Source organism: Panthera uncia (assembly GCF_023721935.1).
Source record: "Panthera uncia isolate 11264 chromosome A1 unlocalized genomic scaffold, Puncia_PCG_1.0 HiC_scaffold_16, whole genome shotgun sequence".
Taxonomy (NCBI): domain Eukaryota; kingdom Metazoa; phylum Chordata; class Mammalia; order Carnivora; family Felidae; genus Panthera; species Panthera uncia.
Genome location: NW_026057576.1, coordinates 42,832,070 through 42,856,113, shown reverse-complemented (window position 1 = coordinate 42,856,113; position 24,044 = coordinate 42,832,070). Strand labels below are relative to the sequence as shown.

At 33.4% G+C, this 24,044-nt stretch overlaps 1 protein-coding gene across 2 annotated transcripts in view; it reads left to right on the top strand.

Moving 5' to 3' along the window:
• Positions 1–22,972, top strand: part of KLHL1 (kelch like family member 1) — a 362,590-nt gene extending 339,618 nt beyond the window's left edge. For both annotated transcript variants that reach the window (XM_049647049.1, XM_049647048.1), the window contains 2 exons: positions 16,169–16,340; positions 22,842–22,972. In XM_049647049.1, coding sequence (XP_049503006.1) covers positions 16,169–16,340; positions 22,842–22,901 — 232 coding nt within the window. In that variant the 3' untranslated portion in view covers positions 22,902–22,972. The remainder of the gene's footprint in view (positions 1–16,168; positions 16,341–22,841) is intronic.
• Positions 22,973–24,044: the final 1,072 nt, after the last annotated feature.

The following is a 24,044-nucleotide window of genomic DNA, read 5'->3' as shown; positions in this document are numbered from 1 at the left end:
ATTAGTTGCTAGGGCCAGTGTCAAAGAGGTTACTGCCTGTGATCTCTTCTAGGATTTTTATGGTTTCCTGTCTTACATTTAGATCTTTAAACTATTTTCAATTTATTTTTGTGTATGGTGTCAGAAGGTGGTCCAGTTCAATTTTTTTTTGCATGTAGCTGTCCAATTTTCTCAACACCATTTGTTGAATAGACTTTCCATTTCACAATGTATATTCTTGCTTCTTTTGTTGAAGTTTATTTGACCATATAATTGTGGGTTTCTTTTTGGACTTACTTTCATTCTTTCTTGTTTTATTTTTGTCCTTCCTATCTCCTTCCTTTCCTCTTTCCTCACTTCTTTCCTTTCTTTCTTCAACTTTTATTTAAAGCCCTATAATTTTTTCCACAATAATTTAAAGTAATATTTTAAAAGATCCTTTAAAACAGTTTTAAGTAATCTACTAAATCTATGAATATTTGTTAATTCTTTTTTAAAAGTTAGGTATTTAATTGTTCATCCTATATTGTTCTACTACTCCCTTCCAACTCTCAAAGGTGCATTATGGACTTTCTTTTGTGTCATACCTTTATTAATGGAAGATAGACTTATTAGAACTCTATCTTCTGTAATCCTGGTCCTCTTTTAACTATTCCTAAAAATGGCCAAGTGCACAAAGTTCTGGAGTAGAAATATAGGTTCTCTTTTAATTCTCCCTAAAAATGGTCAAGTGCACAAAGGTCTGGAGTAGAAAGGAACCCTGTCTTCAGGCTTGGGTCCAACAATCCAAACACTTCCTGGCATGTTTATATCTAAGTTCTCTTTAAGGGCTGTATATCACTTGGAGCTATTGTACTGTGTACAGCGATAGTTAGTGAAACATAAAATGATATTTCTAATTATGTAAGAATACATGCTGATATATGGGGAAGTGAGAATTGGGAATACTGAAGTCAACTGTTATATCAACTGAGATAGGATAAGTAATTCTGTAATGAATAACTTTGAAACTCTCAGTGACTTAATACTGTATTTTTTTTTTCTTACTAGTGCTGCATGTCCCTGACAGATCCATGATATCATTGCTCTGCTACTCAGAATAGCAGATAAGCTAAGTATAAGCACTGCTAGTGTTGGAAGGGAAACGTGTACACTGTTCACTGGCTCTTAGAGTCCACATGCCAGTAATATAATTCTCTTTTTTCCATACTTTGACAAACCAGTCACATGGCCACAGAAAAATTAATGAGGGTGGGAGAACTTCCACCTGGTAGAAGAACAAGAGATAATTGGTAGATTGCGCTGATGGCAATAACAATTGTCCTCTTCATATTTAGAAATCGCATCCATTATACTCATGCTTGCAGGTGGTATAGTCAGTGGCAGAAAGATGCTCTCTCTTTTATAATGTATTTGTCTAAAGATATGTGATGATTTTTGTTGAGAATAAGGCCATTGCAAGAGATAGCTTTTAGTAAACTGACTGTGCTCAAACTTAAGCCACTTCTTGAATAAAATGTAGAAACATGTTTAATGACATTTCTAGTGTGTGAGATGGACTGTAGATTTATGGCTATCTACACATAGAGGAAAGCAATAAGCTCAACACGGTTTCACTTCACCATTCTCTTGTCCAATGAAATTAGGAACAACAGGTGTTACAGTGAGGACAGTGGTGAAAGGATACCTTTATATACACAAACATGAAGTCATTTATTTAAAACATGCTCCTAATAGACTGACAGCTCATTCACATTTTTCTCTGCTAAATTCTTGGGAAAAATAGCAAAAAGAAAAAAAAAAAGATTAACATGATGTGGCTCCTGTTTTTACTATATATCTTACATAAATGTTACTAATGAAATGATATTTCATTATTCTCTTCTAACTTTACTGTCTAATGTATTGAAATGTTGTGAATAGAGGCATAAATAATCCAGTCTACAAATATATTTATGATGCAAAATTAAACTTAAATAAGTGTAGCTATTTTAAGTTAGAGGAGTACAATGGGTATGAGCAGTTTAAGTAATGCAGAAGCACACAGCATTATCATGATTCTTATCCCAGCTCATATTATGTGTCAGATTAATAGCATTTTTGTAGTTTCTATCACATATATTCTATAGTGATGATTTCACATGTAAATCATCAATAAATCAAGATACATAATAGTACTCTGTAGGATTATTTTACACATATAATGTAAAGACTGTTTTTTAGTATATAATCTTAGGAAAACAAACCATTAGGAATAACAAGTGGTAGTGTACAATGTTATGTATCATAGATTGACGGATGGAACAAATTTTACTATATGACAAGGATTTCTTATGGAAACATAAAGGTATTACATAATAGTGGTGTTAAAGTAGTTATATAAGACATCAAAAGTTGTAAAGAGTCAGGCTGTCTTAAACACAAAGAATACTGGCATCTCAAATCAGAGCAAGAAAGAAGTCAAGGACTCAACAAGAACAGACAGTTTAGAATAGTTGATGGAACAGTGAAAACCAATTTCACAGCCAACTCTCACTCTGATAAGAGCATCCTAGTGGACAAAATTGATGTCCAAAAGATGTAGTGAGTTCTAGCAGAATTGCCCAGAAGGTGCAATCCATAAGACAAAGCGCATGAATCTATTTTTTTATTCAACAAATATTGTTTTGCATGTATTTTCACTGGACTAAATAGAGCTTGAAACTTACTTGAAAAAAAAAGAGACAAATAAATAATTAGAACTTGAAGATCACAAATAAAACAGGAAACCAGGCAATGAATCAAAAAATATGCTCAAAGGCATCGGTTCTGCTGGCTAATAATAGATCGGGACCACCTTCACCCTAAAATCTGCATCCCAGCCATAAGGCCTGCAAGAGAGAGAGATCAAGATAAGAGCCTCTTAAATCTGCCTTTGTAATGTTCACTCTGCCTTCTTCCAATTTTTTCTCCATATAGTAGTAACCAGAGAGATTTTTTCATAAGTCAAATTTGACCTGAAAGCACAAGGGAGTTTTCTTGTGTACCTACTATTGATAATATGATGAAAAATAATTTTAAATCAATTTTTTAACATAGCTAGATCCATGTGCTGGTGATGATCAAGATTAGCCTGTTCACCCTATAATCCTCCCCTTGGTACAATTCTTGGTACAAAGTGAGTCCTCACCAAGCCTATAGTGAATCAGGTAGATGCTAAGAAAAACAGGCCTCAAATTTCTCACAAGGGAAAACATCTGGAGATATACTATAAATAGGAAGGTATATAGATTAATAGATAGAAAGATAGGGATGCATGGATGTATGGATGGAAGAATAGAAAGATGCATGGATGTGTGGGTGGACTGATGGAAAGACAGATAAATTTTTGTTTATTTTTCTATTTGCATATGAATGCCCATTTCCACCATTATAGACTGAGTATCAATGATTTACATCCATATATTTTAGGCATTTGTTTTATTGACAAAATTTTTGATAGGGACTAAAATATTAAGCAACTTTTCATATATTTATTGAAAGTTATATCTTTATATCTAACCCAAACACTATTAACAAATAAGCACCTAATAAATTTTTATACATCACTTACAATAAATATAAAACGTCTGCTCAAAATTTACCAAATTCTAGTCTAGTCATATCAGAAAAAGTCACCTAGGGGGGCCTGGGTGGCTCAGTCGGTTGAGCGTCCAACTTCAGCTCAGGTCATGATCTCATGGTCTGTGAGTTCAAGCCCTACATCGGGCTCTGTGCTGACAGCTCAGAGCCTGGAGCCTGCTTCGGATTCTGTGTCTCATTCTCTCTCTGCCCCTCCCCTGCTTGTGCTCTGTCTTTCTCTGTCTCTCAAAAATAAATAAATGTAAAAAAAATTTTAAAAAAAGAAAAGGAAAAGTCACCTAAAATAAGAATACCTAATTTATTTCTGTCCAGATATGGCTCAATATTTTTATCATCTTTAGATCTTTGATAAAGAATGAAATAATGAAAGTTAAGATTTGCTGTCAGACATATAGGGATAAATACATTATTAATTTAACATTTTTAATGTTATTATACACAATAATATATAAGGTAAGAATAGAATTTTGTATTCTTTCATTTCTCTTCTTATTTCAACTTTTTGGTTTGGACATAATCCAAGAATTGTAGCAGTTCTAAACGTGAAAACAGATGATCAAGGAGAGACTTTTTATTTGAATCATAAGCACTTATCCTAGGCCATATAGCATATTAATATACTAACTCATACTTTGACATATGTAAGATTCTAAATTTTCTCAATTTCTACCTGAACTGTTTAAAGTTAAAATGTTTGATTGGGGTTTTGAACTACTTAGTAAGAGATTTTCTTCTTCTTCCTAAGATCTTACTGTTAACATTAGCCAAATGAGCATAGCATAAAAAGACTAACTAGTGTGCTGTTAATGTTATTTTTCTATTATTGTGCACACATAATCTTTGCTATTTCTTTGATAAAAAATTATGTTCAAATTTCTTGTAGACATATATGCAAAAGATGGAAATTCTGATAGCCTAGATACGTGGGGTCCCTGCTTTGCAAGTGGATGTAACAACTATTAGCTAACACCACAGCTAAACTAATTTTGATATGTGAGTAGATATTTGTAGATATGTGATATGTGATTAGATCAATGGCTTATGAGGCGAGTGTTATCTTTGAATTGGTCAGCTAAGGACAGGGAATAACAAAATAATCTGTTGTCCTTGAATGTACTACCTGGAATGCTAGCATCATGGTACTCCATCTACATGCTTTAAAGGAAGGAAAAGAACAATTATGGGGAAACGTAGGTGTCCATGAATAGATGAAACCTCATGTCCAAACAGATGGAAGGATATCAACCCTGGTGTCAATTACCAAATCCATTTTCATGTTGAGAGAAGCTATTTAATACACAACTTGTACTTATACTGCTAATAAGACTTTTCTGTTATATTAGTAGATTAAGTGATTATATAATCAATTGCTCCTTAGTTCTGAACTGTTAAAAGGTATGTATCTATGTATGCATGTATTCATTCATTCATTCATTCATTCATTTTGAGAGAACTAGTGCAAGTGAACTCCACCCAGCTCAAGTGGGAAAGGGGCAGAGGGAAAGGTAGAGAGAGAATCCCAAGCAGGCTCCAGGCCCAGCCCAGAGCCTGATGTGGGGCTCAATCTAATGACCATGAGATCATGACCTGAACCGAAATCAAGAGTCTTTCACTTAACTAACTGAGCTACCTAGGTGCCCCCAGGTATTTATTTCTAAAAGTGAATTTTAACCAACATTCAGATCTCCTGGGTATGCTCCATGTTCTATTGATTGACAATAATTTAAATAATTTTTGAAGCCCCTCTGAGGAAACTACATCTAAGGAGTCAAAGAGCTGTGTGGCTTATCCTTGCTTCCCCTTGTTCTGTCATCAATTCACTTCTCTTCTCCTCATGCTTAAAAAGAGGATGTAATAAATATGATCTAGGTCAAAATAGGATTTTTCATGTGCCTTCATAGGCAGTTAAATTAAATTGAAATAAAATTAACCTTTTTAAACATTTTTTTTAATAAATACACAGGGATTGTTGAAAAGGGGAGAAGAAATCTAGTTACCCCGTCTTCTTTCCAAATGTTTCTGTTCCCATTATATATTTAAGAGAAGTACCAAGGATGATCGGGAGAATATCAATAACTACTTTTTAAACGTCTATCTTAAAGATTAAGCACATAATCAATATGAGAGTTGGAAACACGCAAACAATATTGGGAACCATTTTTTTCCCCTAACATTGTGCTGACTTTTCTCCCTCTGTCTTGTTGTTGAAATGGATACTCACCTCAAAACCATCCTATGTCACATGTGACCCTAAGTTAGACTATTGCAATGAAATAAAAACAGGGAATGTGTCCTTAGAGAATATGTGGAAGATCCTGTGTTGAGGAATTTATACTTATCAGAGAATAATTTGTAAATTCAGACTGGATTTGAACTAAGAAATCCTGTCTTGGATGGTTGCAGCCTGATATTTAAACCACTCTGAAGTTTTTATTTATTTATTTATTTAGTTAGTTAGTTAGTTTATCTTGGGTGGGGAGAGAGAGAGAGAGAGAGAGAGAGAGAGAGAGAGAGACAGAAAGAGAAAGAGCATGTGGGGGAAGGGCAGAGACAAGGATAAAGAGAATCCCAACCAGGCTCTGCACTGTCAGCACAGAGACTGACACCAGGCTCAATCCCATGAACTGTGAGATCATGACCTGAGCAAAAACCAAGGGTCAGATGCTTAACTGACTGAGCTACCCAAGCGCCCCATGAAGTTTTCATTTTTTTAATTTAGAAGTAGTGTTTGTTGTTGTGATAGAAAATCATGAGGAAAAAATCATAAAAGAAAGCAATTTTGTCAGTACTCATTAAAATTCATTTATATAAATTGATGTCTATATTTGATTCTTTTTCAATATATTGAGACGTATTTACTAACAAAGGTTAAATTAAAGAAAAAAGCCAGTCTATTTCTTTGTTCCTTTCTCCAATTGTACATTTAGGTTCTATATGTCAGGGGTAGAGCATATAATGAATGCTTAAATATCCTGTCTGAATAAATCAATGGATGGATTAATGTACATTGTCTGATAGACTGTGGCTTCTGATCTTAAATTCTACCAACACTATGGTTGGGTTTTTTTGACACTGGTTTAGACCAATACTCAAATAGTTATTTTGTTTATTTTTATAAATATTAGGTATAGATGTTACTAACCATATGTATGTCATATGGTTAATACAAATTTATAAATATTTTTAATATTTTATTTAAATGAATATATTTTATATTTTAAGGTAGATATATACTTCTTCATGAAATTGTTTGCTATTGTTTTAGTTATTTCTAGCAAATAATTCTACAATCTTAGTGACTTAAAATACTTTTATAATTGTTTCTTTTATGATTAAAATCTTTCATGATTATGTGTTGACTGGGTTCAGTTGGGCTACTCTTCTACTCTGCATGATATTGGCTGATGCTACAATCATCTGGGGCTCAACAAGGCTTTAATATTTGCAGTCATTCTCTGGCCGAGCTGGCAGTTAGGGCTGCCTCTCACCTGGTATCTCAGTTGATGCTTTAGCCAGAGCACTGTGGTTCTCCTTTAGCTGGATATTCTACCATATGGTAGCGGGGGTTCCAAGACATGGGAATCCAAGAGAACGGGGCTCAGAGAGGGCAGACATCCAATACAATGAATCATCAGGCCTCTACATGCATCACACCTATTAAAGTCACACTGGCCAATGCTGGTCACAGCAAGGAAGGAGTGGAATACTCAAATGTATGACACTAAGAGTATGGTTCTTTAGGCACCAGCAAAGTGACAACCAGCACAAATATGCTTGCATGTTAAAAGTAATTTCCCATACTGAAATCACATTTTTATATGTAATTATATGAAGTCATATATATGTATATATAATGCATAATATATAATATATAATAATATAGAATATATTTTACCCTCATTTTATAGCTTTACTTGTTATCAGTTAACTCTTTGTTTAGTAAATCACTTGGCAAATAACATAAAATTCTCATGTCTTTCTATTCATTTCTTTGGGGGAAGTTACTGAGGTCATGTAATCTGACTCCTTTCTCTGCCTATAGGGGAGCCAGTCCTGTAGGTGTGGACTGTAGTCACCAGCCTTTGTCTGGAGGCACTGCCATTGTGGGCTCCTTGGTAGGTGGAAACAGGAGCACCAAGAGCCACAAGGGTTTATAAATCACAATAAAGAATTAATTTCTAGGGCTTCTGTGTCTAGGCCCATGGAAGTAGACAAGCCATGAAAATCTGTGGCGGTGTAAAACCTGAGTCCAGGCAGCAAGTTATTAGGAAAATGATTGATTTCCTTATATGTATGTTGTATTAAACCAACTATTTTATATGAGAATTCCTAGAATTAAATTGTTTCAGGGTAGGTAAGTTTTGAAGTAGAAACAGTTTTCCCTCCATATTCTAGTTTATTACATACAACATTTTGAAAAAAATCTAAATAATTTTGGTGCTATAGTGATTACCTTTATAGGTCATATTTTTAGTTACACATGAAATAGTTATCAAAATTTACTGTGTTCTGGGTCATAAAGTAAACCTCAACAAATTTCAAAAGTTTGAAATCTCATAGGGCATGTTCTCTGATCAATAGGGAATTAAACTAAATTAAACTAGGGAATTAATCAGCTGTTTGTTTTTTGTTTTTGTTTTTCAGTAAGTTCAATGCTTACTGAGGGGCTTGAACCCACCACTCCAAGATCAAGAGTTGCATACTCTATAGACCAAGCCAGCCAGGTGCCCCATGTTCAACTGTTTGAAGTTAGGAGATACTTTGAAATGATATGTGACTCAAACTGGAAAATAATTTGAACTTAATGATAACGAAAATATATATCAAATGTTGTGGGATGTAGCTAAAGAAATTCCTTTTTGAAAATTATATTCCTTTCACTACAGATTTTTCCAAATGCTTCACGCTAGACTTGGTATTTCTATAAAAAATACAAATTCACACTATCATTAAAAGAGGTCTTGGGGCACCTGGGTAGCTTAGTCAGTTGAGCATCCAACTCATGATTTCGACTCAGGTCATGATCTCACGATTCATGAGTTCAAAACCCATGCCCAGCTCTGGGCTGACAGTGCGGGGCCTCCTTAACATTCTCCCTCTCTCTGCCCCACCCTTGCTCACATTCTCTCTGTCTCTCACAAAACTAAATAAACTTAAAAAAAAAAAAAAGAGGGGCCTCCCAATTTTCCCAAGCTCTCCTCAAGATCTTATTAGAAATGTACATCATTAAACTCTGTTTATACCACACAATAAAATCATTTAAGGAACCATGCAATTTAGGCAAGACTGTTTGAATTACTGAAAAAGTTCACATAAGGAGAATACCACATGTATCATAAATTGCCAAGAGACTAATCTACTCCTGTGACATGTAACATGGGGTACTAAGTTCTAGCATTTCCAAAGAAATTCTTGAAAAGAAATTTATTGACTTAAGTGCATGTACTTAACAAGTTAAAAGAGCTGAAAAGCAAAGATTTAAGCTTCAATCTCAAGTTACAAAAATTGGACTAAAACAACTACCAAAACAGAAGTGAAATAGTGATTGAAATATATTAACAAAATATAAAGCGAACATGAAATTGAGAGGATTAAAAAGAAACCTAGGTTATTTCTCTAAAAATATTTGCAATAAAATTTAAAAGCTAGTTGCTAGATTGTGAAGGAAAAGGAGAAAAAAATTACCTATATCAGAAATGAGTAGGGACCTCTGGGTCCCTAGGTCATGGTTTTGGCTCTTGGTTTTGGCTCAGCTCATGATCTCAAGTTCATGAAATCAAGCCCCGTATTGGGCTCCATGGAGCCCCCTTGGGATTCTCTCTCCCTTTCTCTCTGCACCTTTCCCCTCTACCTCAAAATGAATAAGTAAATTTTAAAAATAAAAGAAATGAATGAGTCACTATTATGAGACTCTAAAAAGAGACTATTTGAATATTTATGCCATTATTTGAAATTTTAGTTGAAATGAGCAAATTTATAGAAAAGTAAAATCTTTTATACACTGTGTAGGAAATAAAAAAACAAGAGAAACAAATAAAAAAAAGACGGTTAAACTCATGAGCATAGATGCAAACATCCAAAAGAAATATTAACAAATCAAACCTCAACCAATTTGCATTTATTCCAGAAATACAAGTTTGGTTTAGCATTGAACAACTAATCAATGTAAATCAATGTCATAAATAAACATCTGAATAAATGCAAAAATGATAAAATTCAATACCTACCATAATAAAAACTCTCACCAAACTTGGAAGAGAAATTAATAGAAAAGTAGTGAAATATTGAAATATGTTGTTTTGCGATTTTCATTAGGGAAAAAATGAATGTTAATACCACTTTTTTCAACATTTTATTAGAGTATCCAGTAGTAAAGCAATTATGGAAAGAAAATTAATCATTAGAAAGGAATGAATAAAACTGTCATTATTCAAGGTTACATGATAAAGATCTAATGATAATCTAACCAGTCTAATTAGAAATTATTTGATTTAAAAAGTGGGTTAATAAGTTTGCTATATACTCAGTCAATATATGAAATTAATTACATTTCTACCTGCAAACTATAATAAAATTAATGTATAAAAAGTTGCCATTAGGTGTACCTGGCTGGCTCAGTCACTAGAGCATGTGACTCTTAATCTTAGGGTTGTAAGTTCGAACTTCATGTTGAGTGTAGAAATTACTTAAAAATAAAATTTTTAAATAAATAAATAAATAATTGCTATTAAAAAATTTAAAAAATGCCTAGCAATGAATCTTACAATAGATATGCAGTACCGCTAAATGGAAAATAAAATATTGAGAAAAGTTTCAAAAAATCTTAAATAGAGGGAAATGCCACATTCATGGAACAGAAGAATTGTCCTCTAAAATGTTTTATGGATTCATTGCAATCCTTATTTAAATTGTAACTGTTGGAGCAACTGGGTGGCTCAGTCAGTTGAGCATCCTACTTCGACTCAGGTTATTATCTTACTGTTCCCAAGTTCCAGCCCCACATTGGGCTCTGTGCTGACAGCTCAGAGCCTGGAGCCTGTTTTGGATTCTGTGTCTCCCTCTCTGTCTCTGCCCCTCCCCGACTTGTGCGGGTGTGCGCACGCTCTCTCTCAAAAATAAATAAACATTAAAAAAATTTAAAAAATTGTAAATGTTTGTCTAGTGTGATTATGGATGTAACGTTGAAAAGTTAATCCTATAATTTAAATAAAAATGAAAAGGACCCCAAATCTCAAGAAAACTTTGGAGTACTACATGTTACAACTAATAAAGTTACTTTAAGGTATTGTGGTAATGGCCTAGTACAAATGAGTAGACAAGTGAAACAGATTTGTGTTCAGAAATAGAATCACACATATGAGGAATCTTGACTTACGGCAAAGGCAAAAGAGCACATCTCATGTGGAAAAAAAATCAGTTTTAGCTACATCTCATATCATACCAAAAATCAATTCAGGATGCATTTTAAATGTAAATAAGAAACAAAGCTTTTATAATATAACAGAGGGGGTAATCTTTACAGTTATAGGGAAGTGAAAGATTACTTAAACTGAATCTGGAAAGAGTCATTCATAAAGACAAATATTCCTGTTAAAATACCTTTCATCAGGGGGTCTGGCTGGCTCAGTTAACAGAACATGCGACTCTTGATCTTGAGGTCATGAGTTTGAGGTTCATGTTGCATGTAGAGATTACTCAAAAAGAAAAAATATTTAAAAAGGTCCTTCCTCAAAAGATAGCATGAAGACTAAAAATTTACCCCAGAGAGTGGGAAAAATATTTGCAACGCATTTACCCCAGAGAGTGGGAAAAATATTTGCAACGCATTTAACCAACAAAGGCTTTGTTTCCAAAAATTAAATTCTAGAAATGATTTTTCAAAGAACTTAAAAACATTAGAAAAAGTCGGCAGAAGATTGGGAGAAGAGCTCTTGAAAAAATGACTATTGGGAAAAACGCTTGGAGTCATCAGGGAAATGCAAATTAAAGTCACAATGTCATACCAGGACCTACTAGACAGGCTAAAGTGAAATTAGCTAATACCACATGCTGGAGAAGATGGAGAGCAACTGAAGTCTCATGACACTCATGGTGGGACTGTAAATTGCCCAGATTCTGTAATACCCATTGGCAGTATCTACCACAGTTCAAAATATACCTCCTCTTTGACCCACAAATTCTATTCCTAAATACCCATTAGATATGCATATGTATGAAAATATCTGAGCAAGGATGTTTATAGGAACATTTTTACAGTTGTTCTGAAGTTTTTAAAAATTAATTTTATTAAAATTAATTTATTTTCCATTCTTGTCATGAAAATTTCTGAAGTCAAGGTACATCTGTTTTGAAAATCTCATGAGGCCTGGTAGATATTCATTTTCTTTACAGGAAAAATGAAATTATTTATTTTTGACCAGCATTATTGTCACACTTGATTGCCTAATTCAAATAATTTATGAAAATTCAACTATAGATTGTATAATTCATTTCCTAGAAATCTAAAAGCTCTTTCAGAGAAGTTTATTTTTGTAGCATGGATCTCATCTTTTCTTATTTCTCTTTTTACTTATTTGCTTTGTTTTGTTTTACAGGCGAACAAACCTGGCTACAGATCTCTTCTATGTCATTTAATTTGCTTTGTAGCTGAATATTGTCATACAAGTTTAGGAAAATGAGTATTTTTAATTTTATTGGTTACTGAGGTAATGCTTTTATACTTAAAAAGTTTCCCTTTAATATTTTAAGATCAATTTTTATCCTTAAATAATGTGAAAAAAAGGGGGGGGGCTTAAAAAACTAATGGTACCTCAAAAGCTTCAATGGAGATTTTCAATGAGACACTAAGTTTTGTTCTGTGACTCTCATATGCCTTCAGCAAGTTTTCATTTTATAGCCAATTTTAGCCCCTACATGCTGGCACTTCTCTTTCCTGAGGGCTATAAAGTTTAATAGAGTCCCTGATACAGAGCTCACACCGTGACAACAAAGGCCAAGGTGAGATGTAGGAAAGGCTGACAGCCTAAATACAAAAAGACAGTCAACCCCCTCCCACTCCACCTTTTTCTCTTTCAAAAAAAATGAACAGACAACCAGAAAAAAAAAATTGGGGGAACTTAGTGAAAACTAACTGAACCCTACCCCCAACAATGACAGAGTTCACTGTTAATAAATGTTTGGGAAATGGTTATACATCTGTGGATCCTCTCCTAAGGTAAAAAAGTCTGTTTATTTCACTTTAGGGGGTTACAATTTTGTATATCCCTGGGCTGAAAGGTGAATCTATTGAGTTCTGAATATAGAAAAATTAATTTAGAGTCCTTAATGTAAAAAACAAAATAACCACTAGTAGGTAACCTTGTATTTGTGTATTTACTTTCTAAATATCTAGGAGAGAGTGTGTGTATGGGTAGGAAGGGGTTGGATTGTTTTTGTTTGGGTTAGATTTCATTTTTGAATTGCAATATATAAATTTAAATTTTCATCATTGCCAGATATGAATCAAAAGTTTGTTATTACAAAAAAATATGTTACATAGCACTGAAGACAGGTATATCCAATTCAAAGGTCTGGATTTCTAGAATGCATTAAATTTGTAAAGTTCCCTTTAGGAATTTTGTAAAATTATATACACATTTTATACACACACATACACACACACACACACATATGTATATATGTATATATATGCCAGTATATATATATATATATATATATATATATATATATATAACCTATTTCTAAATATAGAATGTTATTTCTAAATGTGTACTAAATATAGGGCATACTGGCATTTTCTTATTTTCCCCTGGAATGTGAGTATTTGAGAATTGTTCAATATTTGAGTTTCACTTAAAATTTCATAAGTCTTCAGAAATTAACTTATTATTTCTTCACACACTAGTGTTGGCTATTTTCTCAGTTCTTCTGCCTTTTTGCCAAGTGACAAAGTCTGCTTTGCAGACAATAGTTGAAAAAAATTCTATAGAGCTGAATAGCAATTAAATGAGGGATAAAATATGACTTCAGAAAAAGCTATTTAGGTGAAGTGATTGTGACAGAAGCCAGCCTGGATTTTACTGAAGAATGAATAAAGTGTAAAGAACGTTCACTTTTCACTGAAATTAAAGTGTATTATACATTCTTACTTCTAAGGTTATTTTTACTACAGATCTTTCCTGACAAACAAAAAACTAAACAATACAATAAACTTCCCTATATTCATTACCCAGCTTCAACAACTGTCACCAATGTGTCATTCCTGTTTCAGCCTTTCCCCTTCACTCTTTTTTAAGTATTTCAAAGAAATTCTCAAACATATCATTTTAGCTCAAAACATTTCTAAATTCATCTTGAAACAAACAACTAAAATTGAACAGGACATTTTTTTTTTAAACATAACAACAATGCTATTATCAGTACTAATAAAAACTTAAATGATTCCTTATTAAAATCTAATTCCCAGGCTATATTAAAAATTTCAACATACTTCATCTTTTAACAGTTGGTCTATTTGAATGGGGATCCAAATAAGGTCCACTCATTTTTTTCTCATGTTGAAGTCAAATTTATTTAGAAGAGCTACTTCTTCCTAATTATTCATTATAACTGGGGCTTTTGTTTGTTTTGCTACTGAGTTTTTGGAAAATTCAGTCAGCTAACCTATAAAATGTTCCACTTTCTGGATTCTACTATTTTCATTCCTTGAGATGTCTTCTCTTCCTTTACCTTCTCCTTCTCCTGCTCTTCTTCCTCCTCCTCTTCTTCTTTTTTGTCCTTATTTTTGTTTTCTTTTTAATTTTTTAATGCTTATTTATTTTTGAGAGAGAGAGAGAGAGAGAGAGAGAGACAGAGCATGAACAGGGGAGGAGCAGCGAGAGAGGGTGACACAGAATCTGGAGCAGGCTCCAGACTCTGAGTTGTCAGCACAGAGCCCGACGGGGGGGAGCTTGAACTAATGAACCATGAGATTATGACCTGAGCGGAAGTCAGATGCTTAACCGACTGAGCCACCCAGGTGTTCCAATTTTGTCCTTATTTAAAAAAAATATTTTATATTTCAAAATGTTCATGATAAGATTTTGATGGCATAGATTAAGTGTTTATGTGTGTCTATCGGTGCCTGTGTTTGTGATGTTTTGAGTTTATTAACTACAGTATGTAAAATTACATTTTTATTTGCTAGATAGCATATGGTTCATGGTGGTCCTGGTTTTGGAGGAATTCAACCAGTCTCTCATTTCACGTAAATTATCTTGGCTGTCACAACCTTTCCAACCATGGCATGTAAATGCATGTAGCATCTTGGATAACATGAATACAGAGAAATATTAATTTCAGATCTTTGGGGTATTCTCAGCCTTTTCTTTTGTAACAACCTTCTTTGTTTTCAATAAACTATAGTAGGTTTTTGTTTTTGTTTTTGTTTTTTTTTTGCTTGTTTGTGTTTGTTTCTTTGTTTTAGGAGTCTGTGGGTTGAAAGTTTCAATTGGTGAAACACAAGATTTGAGTAGAAGAACAAACTAAAAATATGTTTGCTGTGTCTGTTAAAAAAACAAAAAAACAAAAAACTTTGACCCTGTCTTCTTTTATATTTACTCTGCTTGGCTTGTACTAGCTTTTTCATTTCCGTATCTGACCTTGCAGGTGCAGGTTAAAGGCAAAGAAGTGGTTTAATCCTTCTTAGCTGAAGTAAAGTCCATTCACCAAAGTATTCTTCAGGCTTCTGCCACTCAAAATACGAAATATTCATATATAATGTATGGAAATCAGAATTTCTGGAAATTAAATTATTTTTGGTTTAAATTCAGTAATGATAACTTGGGCCCCCTGCTTCAGTGTCTTGATTTACCAATCTCTCCCTTACAGTGAATCCCAAATAAAGCCACTAAAGCACAGTTCGGTTCATGTTGTAATTATTTTCCCCAAGTTTTGTTACTGGAACACAGAATGCTTTCCTACCCATCACACAATGCATAAGCTGATCAAAAACTACCCTTTCAGGCACTCTGCTCCTTGTTACCTCCCTGAACTTAGCCACTCTGCAACCCTGCTTTCCTCAAAGCTGGCCATGCATTTTCATTAGCACTTCAGATTTTTTTTTTGCATAAACTTCTCCTTTTCTTTCTAGAAAAGTTAGGTTACACTTTCAGACCTGATTTAAAGGAGACTTCAACTGTGGGGGAATTCCATAATTCTCCCAGATTTTTAACCATTATTTCTGTATCATTACCATAGCATTTTGCTTATGTTTGTTTGACAGAACCTCATTCTACAGTGGAAAATAGTGGCTTACATATCCGACTCCCTTGGAGAGAAATCATGATGCAAATTTTTCTGCTAAGTGACTGTGCATCCAACTAAGAGTCTATGTATATTTTTTAAACACCTTAAAGTTTAGAAAGCCAGACATTGTGGATATTAACTCTTGAACATCTGCTCAAATGATTGAGCTTTTAGAAAAAACACAGTTTTGATTTTCATGGTGTGCTTTTGAAAGAGTATTTTTCACATACTCAAAGTTGAATGTGGTTAGGATATGCTATGTCCTATTTTCCTTACATTTTAGATATGATCCCAAAACAGACACATGGACCATGGTGGCTCCTTTGAGTATGCCCAGAGATGCTGTTGGAGTCTGTCTCCTTGGTGACAGATTATATGCCGTTGGTGGCTATGATGGGCAGACATACCTCAACACTATGGAATCCTATGATCCACAAACAAATGAGTGGACACAGGTAAGAGTGTTGCCAGCATAATACTTCAAATACAAGAATTTACTTCATTTACTTCGTTCTAAATTTCCTTGAACCCCAAGTGATTGATTTAGCCCATTTTCATGTTCATTTTGTAAAAAGTTCACTAAATCACATGTTTTTGTGTACTTTTCTCTTATGTATTTTATAATTAATAAAATTCATATTAAAATGTGATATTCATGCTTCAATGGGATTTCCACTTTGTTATAAGTAATAACAAGGAACAGTAACTGAATTTTAATTAGCTGAAACAAAAAAAAAAATCAAAGTGGAATATATTGGTTCACAAAATCCTAACTTTAGTATGTTTGGTTTTAGAGATATCTGGAATAAGAAGATGGAAAGCTACAGAAATCAACTTCCTGCCTCCCATTTTTGCTTTACTCCCTTTATTAGGCCCACTGTTACCGACTGCAGAGAACATTTACCATGGAGTGGAGATGCTAGAAACCCCAAGTAGCAATCCTCACAACCAAAAACAGAAAACAAAAACAAAAACAAAACACCTGCTTTTTAATTAAAAAAACAAAACAAAACAACAACAAAACAAAGAAACAAACAGCAAAGGGCTCTAAATGATCTGTCATGTAGAAAGTGCTCACTCCCAGACAATCACTTTGTTCAGGAAGATTCAGTGAAATAATTAGCTGATCATAAGTGAGGTGCTATCCCTTGATATACAGTACACTGTAGTTAGAAACTCAGGATAATGCTAGAATAAGGCAGCTCCCTGTCTGGTCACATAGCTGAGGATTTGTGTTGCATGTGTGGGTGCTGGGGGAAAATAAGGGCAGTGCAACCAAATTATAATGGAAAACCCCTTATTCAGTATAACTACTATGACCTCACTTTTAACGGAGGGAATGGATATATTCTAAGACTTGTGTCCCTGTATTTTATTACTTTCCACTCCAAATTTCTCAGTGCTTCTATTATTCCTCCCCTTTATCAGAAACTTAGAAGCAAGATACCATTCCAATAAACAAACCATTTCCATCAATGGATGCAATGAGATTCAAAGGTCTTATTGAGTTGAAGCAGAATAAGAACCTCATCTCCTAATATTCCTCAGTGGATGGAGGGTTCCATTTTTTTAAGGGGGGAGGGGTTGCAGAAATTGAACAAAGTTTATCTGAAGAACTTGAACACTGATTGAAGTAAATTTCTTTTAAAGATACTTACTTTTAAAGATATATAACTTCCTTGATTGTGCCAGTTTCGATATGTTCAATCACAATATTGAAATAGGCTGAATCTGAAGTACAAAACTAAATTCCGAATGTCCAGACTGCCTTATGGATCATACCCTTCCCTAAGAGAAAATCCTTTGATTTCACAGGAGATAAATGAATTTGGCTAAGAAGGAAAAAAAGAAGGCAGAATGAAGGAAAGAAGGGAAAATTTTGGAAAACTAGGTCATGTGATTTTCTGTGTTTGACTTTAATTCTAAAAAAAGAATCATTTCCTATCCAAAGAGCAGCAAATATAAAAGCAGTTTGTAATTATTGCACTAAGTTTTTAGAGGATATATTTTAACCTATCCTCCTTCTGATTCCCTAGTGTTTACAAAGGAGACACTGCATGGATTAATGATTGTTGATTTGCCAAGGAAATGTACCAGTTCAATGATACATATTTAAAATGTGCCACTTTCACAAATGAACATCAAATAAAGGAAGTTTACAGGCATATCAATGATAGAATGTAATCTTCATTTCATGTTTATAATAATGAGCCATTTTGCTTATCATTCTTCTGAAATTAAAATCAAAATAATCTGTGTAGTGGGGCGCCTGGGTGGCTCAGTCGGTTGGGCGGCCGACTTTGGCTCAGGTCATGATCTCGTGGTCCGTGAGTTCGAGCCCCGCGTCGGGCTCTGTGCTGACAGCTCAGAGCCTGGAGCCTGTTTCAGATTCTGTGTCTCCCTCTCGCTGACCCTCCCCTCTTCATGCTCTGTCTCTCTCTGTCTCAAAAATAAATAAAACGTTAAAAAAAAAAATTAAAAAAAAAATAATCTGTGTAGTAATAATAGGTAAAATTCTCCTGAAGACTATTTTCCCTCATCTGTATTCTATTGTGCTGTGTTTTGGATCATATAACAACTTACAAACAGGAAGGTGGTATTTAAAATGGTTTATAACAGCTTTACAAAAATGTTTTACAACAACTTTGTTTAAGTACAATAAACATTAATTGTAAAGCACTTAAATTACTCTAAGATTTTATGTCTATATATTTTCATTATTTATATTTTTAAGATAGCAGACACACACAAAATCACTTTGAAAATTTTCAGGATTCTACGTCCCTGGCAAAAAAATCCCATATGTGCTGGACAATGCCTGTTACTTTCCCTCCATTTACCCCATAAATGGACAAAACCAATATGTTATCCTATTTATCATTGGCGTCCCCAAATGGCTGAGCATTAGAGTAAATAAACAAACTATATTAAAATATCGAAGAATGTATATTTGGAACACTTCCTAAGCTAGCTAATTATAAATAATGTTAATAGATTAGGGATCAGTTTCCAGATTCATGTCTTAGATAGTTTTACCGAGAATACATGCATACCTGTATACATATGTACGTGTGTGTGTGTGTGTTTTAATAAATTTGACTTTGTCATTTAACACTGGGTTTATTTCTTCTGTTTTATTTGAAAAAAACAATATGTGTGCTTCAAGACATAAAAAGAGAACTTTCTTCCATTTCCCCTGGTATGGGTAAAATCACCCTTTCATGTGTTGTCTTGGCACATTGTCATAGTGCTGTTATGTTTTACCCACCCATAACTATAAAGATAGTGTGTGATTTACTATCATCTCCCCGAAGACTAGCAAAATTGCTGGCATGGAGTAAGAGACAATGTGAATATTTCTTAAATAAATTAGTTGAATATTACTGTTGCAACTCAGTTCTGTTGTGTATGAGTTTAGTTTGTTTACACACAATAGATATATGGTAGTATCCCCTTATCTGCACTTCTGCTTTTCCTGGCTTCAGTTAACAATGGGCTGCTGTAGTTTGGGAGCAGGTGATCCTCCTCCTGATGTATTGTCAGAAGGTTAGTTGTAGCCTAATGTTATGTAACAATGCCGACATCATTCGCCTCATTTCATCTCATTACATAAGCATTTTATCATCTCACATCATCACAAGAGGAAGGGTGAGTACAGCACAAGATATTTTGAGAGAGAGAACACATTCACGTAACTTTTATTATAGTATATTATTATTATTGTTTTATTTTATTATTAGCTATTATTGTTCATCTCTTATGGTACTTAATGTGTTAATTAAACCTTATCATAGGTCTGTATGTACAGGAGAAAAACAGTAAAACATGTGTTTGGTACTATCCATGGTTTCAAGCATCCTCTAGAGGTCTTAGAACATATTCCCCCTTCAAGAGGGGACTACTGTAGAGAATAAGTTCCAAGGGAACCTGGTGAAATATCTACATTCTCAGTTTCGTTTTTATAATTGTTTCTGTGGCCAACTTTTCTAGGTTGTCATTCTAGGGTTGAAGGTGCAACCCTGGAGGGAGAACGTAGCAGGTTTAAAAAATAAATAAAAATTAATTAATTTATATATATATTATATATATAATTATTATTTATATATATATTTATTTTTTATAAATTATAAATAATTATAAATATTTATTTATAAATATTTATAAAATAAAATATTTATAAAATTATAAATAATTATATATATATATATAATACAAAGTTAGAGCAAGAGGGAAAAGGACAAAAGATCTCTTAAGTATTTAAATGTATTTATGGAGAATATATTAATGCTCAAAATAGCATGATAAATTCTGTGGTAAGGGAAATACTTAGCAATATGATAGAATTTAAGTGTATTGGGTAGAGAAATCTTCCTTCAGGAAATGGCATGTAGAATGAGGCCTGACAGGTGGCTAATAGTCAGATAAAAATATGGGGAATGGTTTGGTTTGAGAAACAGAATTTGAAAAGAACTGCAGGAAGAACATGTTGTACTGGCCAAAAATAAAGTGGTGAGCAAGGAGTTTGGAGACATAAACAGGGTCTATATGAGGCAGGGCCAGAAGCCATGTTTTTAGAATCTTGACTTTAATATAAGGCTGAATGGGAGTTAATGAATTTTAAGCAGGGAAGTAAATAATCAGAATTCCATTCTAAAATAATTGCACTTGATAGGATGTGAAAAACAGGAGAAAGCAAGATTAGATTCAGAGAAATCTGTTAGGAGGTTATTTTACCAATCCACTGTAGGGGTGGAAACCTTTCTTTACTCCTTCTAGGTTATTTGGTTGGTCTCATAATTAAATTAATATAAGATGGATGAATGGGATAAAAAATTAATTTTGTATGTATGGGAACCCCGTAAAAATACGAGAGTCAAAGAAGTGACCAAAGCAGGAAGCTGTATTCTTTTTCAACAAAATGATAAATTTTCAACAAAATGATAAATTTGTGAACTGACAAGGGATTTGAGCTTGTGGTAGTAAACTGGTGAAGAAGTAACAAAGTTTACTTATACAGGATTCTTGGCTCTAAATTCCCTATCTCTGGTGATAAGGATACCTTCTAGTGTCCTGGTACAGGGAGGTTACCTTTCACATGGGAGATTTATCTCCCTCTTTCAGTGGGACCAAGGAGGGTCAGCAAGTCCTTTCTGTACCAATCATCTCTGAAGTACCTTTAATTCAAAATAATCAATATGCCAAAGTGGCATATCCTGGGGTGGCATACTGCAATGCTTCACACTCAAGGTAAAATTGTAATGTGAACTGACAGGAATAGGTATAATTAGGTTGGATGGAGAGATACGTATAGGACTTGATGATTATTCAGATGTAGGGTTGATGAGGTAAAACTAAAGGTTGTGGATGTACCCTAGGTGTCTATCTTGAGTAACTTGAGAGTGGTGTCATTAACTGGCACAGGAATCACAGGAGGAACAACACATTTTTGCAAAGTGCAGAGACTTATTTTTATAAACACACTCATGCATGTAGGGAGATGTAGATGTAGATATAAAGTGAAGCTATTCATGTTATACTTTTTCTAGAAACTATGCACAGCATTTCTCAGTATTGAATGAACATTGGAGGGTATTTGGGAAAGTTTTCAAAAATACAAGTACCCAATATTCATCCCATTCCTATTGAGTGGTAGGGCATGAGCAAATATACTTTGTAAAAGTTCGTTAGATGACTTTGATATGAAACAATACTTTAAAAAGAGGGGCAATGGAAAGTATGTGCATTTTGGAGTGAGATACATTTCAGTTTGTATACGTTGCTTTATATATTGTTCCCTGACATTCCATTCACATACCTATCACAAAAATAACAATACATGATAGGATTATAAAGATGATGTGATCTATAAAAATTATTCTTAATACGAATGAAAGGAATAAAAAATTATCACATAGGAAGTTGCTCTGTGTGCTTGTGTGTGTGTGTGTGTGCGTGCACACGTGTGCATATGTGTTAACTCTGCAAAGGGACGGCAGGTAACAGTAAGTACATTTAACAGAACTGTAGATATGGGTGGTGATTTTCATATTAGAGAGTGAAACCATATCCTTTCTCAATCAATAAGATAATATATGTGATCTGAGATTATTTTTCTCTTAGCTGTTTTATTTCTTACATTTTATTCACTTTCTTCTCAGTTTGGGATAATATCCTGTAATTTCTAGCCTACTCTGATATTTTTATGTGCATAAATTATTCTTAGAAAACTGTAATGAAAATCTTTCATATCAAAATGCTCAAATTATTCAACTCTTGACTTACCTCTATGGAATAAATTTTCATTACAAAGTGTAAAAATTATTGTTTTTAATATATTTCTAGCCAGTTTCATATTCAGGATTATTAAAAACATCTCAATTCTCATTTTGATGACTATCATACGGTAGAATTTTTTTAATAAGCACTATAGAAATTGTAATTATGGCTTGTTTATGACAAAATATTGAAGTTACTTCATCGTATGTCTCTGTTTAGAATGAATGAATAACACATTTAATTCAGTAGACTATCTGGGGAAATAACTTCAAAATTATTTCAATAAGTGTAATAGCTATTTGATCTGAAATATATTCCAAGATACCACTATGAAGTATTGTCAGAAATGTGTCCATGCAAGCCCAGAAATAAATCTTCGTTGGAAACTTTTCTATAGTATCTTTATGTCACTAAAAATCATTAAATATCTTATTACTTGTATTAAAAATCCCATAAATGACTGCAGGTTTTAACAACTTCAATATGCAAATTTTTGCTCTTTTGTAAATGCCATTTTCATTGTTTCCATTTTTATTGTACTACTTGTGGCTAAATGGGGAAAATAGAAGCACATGTATTTATGATTTTAACACATATGAGTGTTTTAAATATATTACAATTTGTATACTATTCTATGACAGTAAAAATTGTCTTAAGTTGTGTTTCATCTTTTTCAACAGATGGCTTCTTTGAATATCGGGAGAGCAGGTGCCTGTGTGGTAGTCATCAAGCAACCTTGACTTATTTTTATTTGGAGAGATTTTATTTGCTGGAGTGGTTATTTTTATAACAGAGAGCAAGAATGAGAATTTCCTGAGATGAAAATTCTTCAAGAACAAGGATTTCTGTAGATTTACCTACTGATGTCAAAAGAGGTAGACTGTCAAAAAGAATTATAAGAATAAAAAAAAAAACATCAAATTGCTGTGAAACAATGTCTGGCCGTATATTAGTTAGTTCAGGAATGGTTATTGGTAATTTGTTTTGTATTGTAGAATACAATAACTAAAGTTACCAAAGGCTTGTTTTTCTTGAGCAATTAAGAGGAGAGACCAATATTTGTGACACGGATAATTTCATGACTACAACTCATTCAATTGTTTTATTAGTTTGTGGCAATATCAAAGAAGTCAAAGACATGATATTTCGTGTGACAGAACCTGATTGGTTTACTATTTTCCTAATCAGTTGTGGTCATTCCAGGAGGCAGAATGATATTTTATTAAAACAAACACGCTTCTTCCTCATTTTCTCAACTATGAGAACAATTAGAGAAACAGATTCATGCCTGTCTCTTGCATTCAGAAAACAAACTGTTCTGCTAATCAAAACTGCTATATCATCAGAGTGGATGGTTGAAATTTGTTGCAGCCGTATTAGCAATCTGAAGCTGGCAAACACAAAAGATTGTTTTCATTAGGCTTACCACATTGCTTTGTTTTTTGAACACACTGAGCCAAAGAATCAGTACAATTATGGGCTTTTGCCTTATGTTGAGTTCAGTGTAAGCATGGAAGCTAGTTACTCTGAATGTTATATATATCATTGCATGTTCAAGTCCTTTAGAAATTTGTTCATTAAAAAAAAAAAACAAAAACAACTTAGAATTTTGAGGGAGAAATCTATGATCCATTCATTTGGAGTATTAATGATCATTGTTAGAAGGAGGGCAGACTCCAGATTCTCATTTCCCATTTTTCAAACTTGTTACATTGATATGCACATTATTTTATGCCAAATGTTTGTAATTGTTTAAAGCATAAAGTGGAAACATTACACATTGTCCTTAATAGATTCATGTAAATTTTAAATATAATTAATAAATAATAAAAAATTTGCTTTTATCACTGTATCTTTCTTCAATAAATTTTAATTAAAATCTG